Source organism: Austrofundulus limnaeus, unplaced genomic scaffold (assembly GCF_001266775.1).
Source record: "Austrofundulus limnaeus strain Quisiro unplaced genomic scaffold, Austrofundulus_limnaeus-1.0 Scaffold1927, whole genome shotgun sequence".
NCBI lineage: Eukaryota > Metazoa > Chordata > Actinopteri > Cyprinodontiformes > Rivulidae > Austrofundulus > Austrofundulus limnaeus.
This window is the reverse complement of record NW_013954329.1, coordinates 16,584-21,427: the sequence shown is the minus strand read 5'-3', so window position 1 is coordinate 21,427 and position 4,844 is coordinate 16,584. Positions and strand designations below refer to the sequence as shown.

The following is a 4,844-nucleotide window of genomic DNA, read 5'->3' as shown; positions in this document are numbered from 1 at the left end:
CACATGCACATAATTGAAAGGGATGATTAATCCCTTTGCTTGTTTGAAGACATCCCTATCCCACACACACACACACACACACACACACACACACACACACACACACACAGACATACAGTACGGTGTACTAACACTAACCTGTGTAATTTGACTAAGGGCATATACACATAATCCTGCAACAATGAAAGATATTTTATGACATTTAAAATTGGAGAAAATTAAATATTCATGGAAAGGGGAAGCTCATATTTTTTTGTCCTTTATAAATTATTTCAACACAAATATATGATTGATTAGTTTGGTACAGTGATGTATATGATGTTCTCCGTTTGCTCTTTTGTTTTTGTGAACACATTTTTGTACCGTAATGGAAAAAACTTAAACAGTGACGATTTAAAAAGTCAATTTAGTGATTTATGCAATATTTTGCTAATGATCCACACAAACTCACACAAGACATAAGCAAAAAAAAACACTACTGCTCTGCCTTGGTAGCACATGATGCCTACCTGGTTCTTGATGCCGTCATCTCCAGAAAGATCTGTGGTGTTTAGTTGAAATACAAGAAACTGGAAAATTCTGCCATTTGTCCCCACAGACTGTACAGTTATAGGACGGTCTAATACTTTCTGAGGTGAAGTCTGACACAGACACAAAGTGTAAAACAGAAGAACGATTAGAATTCAAGCAAAACGGTTAAACACAGGTGTTTTCATCAAATTAAAGTGTGTTTCTCTGTAGGTTCTTACCCCATAAAGTTTGTAAGCACGGGCCAAAGCATTCCCAAAGGTGAACATGAACATCTTAGCTCTGAACTGCTCAGGGTGGAGCCTAGTCTGCTTAGGAGCTGTTTCCAGAAAGTAAAGCGTGTGGGCATGAGGGTAAGGAGCGTCACCTATGAAACCTGAATACAGATGAGACATCAGTCACTAAGTCTGAGGACTTCAGAAAACCACAGTTTTTACTGAGATCCATATCTTTTAAATAGGACTGAGGCTGGAGATTACCTGTGCAGTTCATCTCTTTGTATACATTCACTTGCAGCAAGTCGATGGAGGGTGAGATGGGGTAGAAGGTTTCCAAGACGTGATCTGATGTGTCTGCCACTTCCTGTTCCCCACAGACCGGTGGGAGAGGATCCATGCTGCAATGCAGTAAACCATTCCGACCCCTAATCTGGAACAAGTCATCACCTGATAAAACAGTATTTAAAATACATTAAATAAATAAATGTCTGCATTTTTTAATTGGTTTATTTAATTTAGAATTTGACTGTCTGTACATCTGTTTGTGTGAAAAAAGAAAAAAATTGGTGTCAACGAAAATAATTAGGTGTCAACGATAGCCATGTGATGTGAGTATCAGTCACATGGAGGCAGGGCTTAAAAGCCTGAATTTTGCCTGAAACTCTCAGACTGAAGAAGTCTCTTGGAGGAGAGACGAAACGTTTCATTAGAGAAGAACCCGTCCAGAAGACCTACACGTTTTTTCTTTTTGATTTTTTTACCTGGATTACTGAGATGCATCAGGACAACTGTTTGTGTGATACTTGTGTCTATCTCAAGGTTTCTGCAGAAAACAATATATCAAATTTAATGCTTTTCCTTATGTGCAATATTACAGAGTGAAGAGTAAAATGGCTTCAAGAAATCCTAGTGTAAAATTATTTCTACATATGAGCACCAAAACATAGAGGCAGTCATTTGCTGCACCATATTGTTGACACGGTTGGGTATTGAAAGGGTTTATTTCGATACCGGTGCTAAATAGGTACTTTCAAAATGGTACTGGTTCCTAAACGGTATTTAAATTGGTACCTTAAAAATAAATAAATAAAACACACACACACTCACACAAAGTTTTATGAAGCAATGACTATTTCTGAGGCAAAGTCAAACTTGAAATTGATCAACATATTAACTTAAAACCATTAATAATTTGTCTTTGCACCAAATATTCTTAAAGCATTTGTTGTAGGTGGAAGTTTCTGCATCTTATTATGACCCCCGCACGTGAAGCACAAGCGGGAGTCATATTTTTCTTGTACTGTGTATTTTGTTTTTTTCTCCGGAGATTTTTGGTCAACCGTAGCATAAAAACAGCTGCACCAATCAACATGAAATTTGGCAGGACTGTAYATGAGTCTGACCTACACTGCGCCAGCCAACGGTTTTACTATATACCCCAGATTTGAGGAGGGGGCTCCTTTCAAAATGGGGGTGTCAGGACATGCAAAAATGCTTATAACTCAGAAACTATTTAACATACTGTAGAAGCTTCAGATTTCTTTTGTTGTTTAGCTCTGATGAAGCTCTATCCATCAGGCCCACCAAACAGTGACACCCCCCTACCCCCAGACCCCCAATGTATCTGAAAAAGTGGCATCTGAACATACAAAAAAGGTTATTGCTCAAAAACTATTAAACATAGGAGCTTCAGATTTCTTTGGTTGTTTAGCTCTGATGAGGGGCTATCCATCAGGTCCTACACCGCCCCGCCCACCACCCACCCACACCACTACAAATTTGGGATGCACCTAGTAGCATGACATCTATTAGGAATAAAGACTTCTGAGTTCTGGTGAATTTGTGCGTGTGGGGGTCATTATGTTACCACTATGTGGTATCTAGTTTTGTAAAGTGACGCCACACTTTGGACCATTTTGCTTTCGTCATCTCGACTTTAATATAAAATATATAACAATTCACTGCAGCGGCACCTGTTCAGCCCCTCTCCATGAACTCTGTTCTACTCGATTCACTTCGGGTCGGGTCGGTTCTACTCAGTGTCCGTGTGTCTCCACGCAGTGTGTCCCTCACTCTGTGGGTGTAATAATGTGCGGACCGTCCGCAGCAACTGTTGTGTTAAATGATAATAATAAAATTAAATAAATAAGCCGTGATCTTACCGTTCAGACTTCACTTTTTTAATATTTATTTATTTATTTATTTATTATCACGGTGCTGATTAGCTAAGTGCTTGTGTAACCGTGGGCAGTCAGTTTGTTGGAAACCTCCCAGTTGTCTGCTCAGCTTCGTCTCCTTCACCTTTCTCCAGGAAGTGTTTACAAATTCTGTCTTTCCCAAAAGGGCAGTTTTATTTCACCATGTAGTCGTATCACGCTGCGCGCTCGTATTCCTAAACAAAAGCAGCTCTCTCCAGGAGCAAATTCGCTGTCAGTCAATCCAGAGTTAATCCACAGGCAGAATTCTGCTGACGTTAAAATCGTAAGCGTGCTGTACTCGCTTCTATCCGAACCACCGGAGAGGAGGTTCTGAAACAGGCTGTGGAGCGCGCTTGGAGACGCATTGGGCCGAGACCGAGCCGAGTGGATCCGCGTCTGTGGAGATTGTGTGCCGAGGCTGTCACTATTAACAGTGAACACCAGAGGGCGCAAATTAACAGCTTTCTTTGAGGGACTGAAATAAAGCACCAAAATTAGAGTTGTGTTTAGGTCTGTGTACTGCCATTGATGTTCGCCCCGGTGCCATACTGGAACCGAGTTTAGGTACACAACCCTAATTGTTGATGATCTCTTATCTCAATGGGATTTAGCTGGTTAAATAAAGATAAATAAAATTGTTCAGTCTAAAAGGCTCTTAATGACCTTGATTCCCACAACTATTTTATATGGCACCAATAACAACAGGAAAATGTGAGGTGTGAATTATTTTTGCTATTGGCATCTGATATTGCCATTGCAATATTAAACAACAAAATTTTCTACTATATTGTAGCTCTACTACTAATGGCCAGTTAAGTGAGTTGTGGGACTGTGCACGTTGAAATATTACCTCGTTTCCAACTGACACCCAATGTATAACCCTCTACAAAGACCCTCCTTCCAAGGGCTGGATGAGTGGCGCGTTGAGTTCCACAAACATGAAGCAGGTTCTGGAGCAGAGTCTTGCTGGAGAATAAACACACAGAAAGTGACAGTAGTTGTAGAAACATGCAGTAAAAGTAGTCTAAAATGTCAGTGTTAATAGCTCAAAATAAAGTTTCACTGTAATCATTCTTTTTAAATGTATTTTACATTTCAAACATGATACAGTGATTCAAGAATTTTAGACTAAGTTTCTCTTATGTTGAAAAACAACAGAACTACAGTCATTTAGATGAAAACTGTTTTTTTAAAAAGTGTTACGTTCTAATGCAATATCACGTTAGGTTAGAATGCGTTTTTAAATTAGGGGTGTATTAAAAAAAGATTTGCATCAGAATCGTGATCCTCAATTACAAAGATTCAGAAATGATTTAAAATGTCCCAAAATCAATTAAAAAATAAATAAATAAAGCGAATCCAAGGGCTGTCAGCCTCCATTTTGTAACTATGTGGGACAACCTGACATCACCATGCAGCCGCCTCTGGAACCGGCTGCCCATAAATGCCCAGAATGCCCAGAAATAGGGTTGAACGATTAATTGCATTTGCGATAATCTCGCGATATGTTAAAACGAGATTTTCTAACCACACAGGCTGCGATTTGACTGGTCAAGTGACTTAGGAGTGAGCCGAGCGGAGCAGTGTTGCCAGCTTAGCTACACTGCCGCTAGGTCTAGCAGCTTTTTCCTTTCCAAAAACAACTAGCAACAAATCTGGCGACTTTTCCCGGTGTTTTTGGAGACTTTTAGAAGCAGTGATGAGAGAACTTTTCTCCTCCTCCCCTCCGCGAGCGGTGCAGTGCACCCCTCCCTCTTCTTTCTTAAAGCAGCCCGACTCACTGCCTCATTCAGCAGCGCACGCGCACACACACGCATGCACACACGCACGTGCGCACGCACGCACGCACGCACTAACACACACACACACACACACACACACACACACACACACACACACA

At 40.5% G+C, this 4,844-nt stretch overlaps 1 protein-coding gene across 1 annotated transcript in view; it reads right to left on the bottom strand.

Annotated features, from left to right (window-relative positions):
* mrpl37 (mitochondrial ribosomal protein L37) overlaps positions 1-4,844 on the bottom strand; it is a 14,260-nt gene that overhangs the window by 3,819 nt on the left and 5,597 nt on the right. Inside the window, exons 3-6 of the mRNA XM_014033991.1 lie at positions 3,795-3,910; positions 1,008-1,193; positions 750-904; positions 510-641 (exon numbers count right to left, since the gene is read on the bottom strand). Of these exons, the coding sequence (XP_013889445.1) occupies positions 510-641; positions 750-904; positions 1,008-1,193; positions 3,795-3,910 (589 nt within the window). The remainder of the gene's footprint in view (positions 1-509; positions 642-749; positions 905-1,007; positions 1,194-3,794; positions 3,911-4,844) is intronic.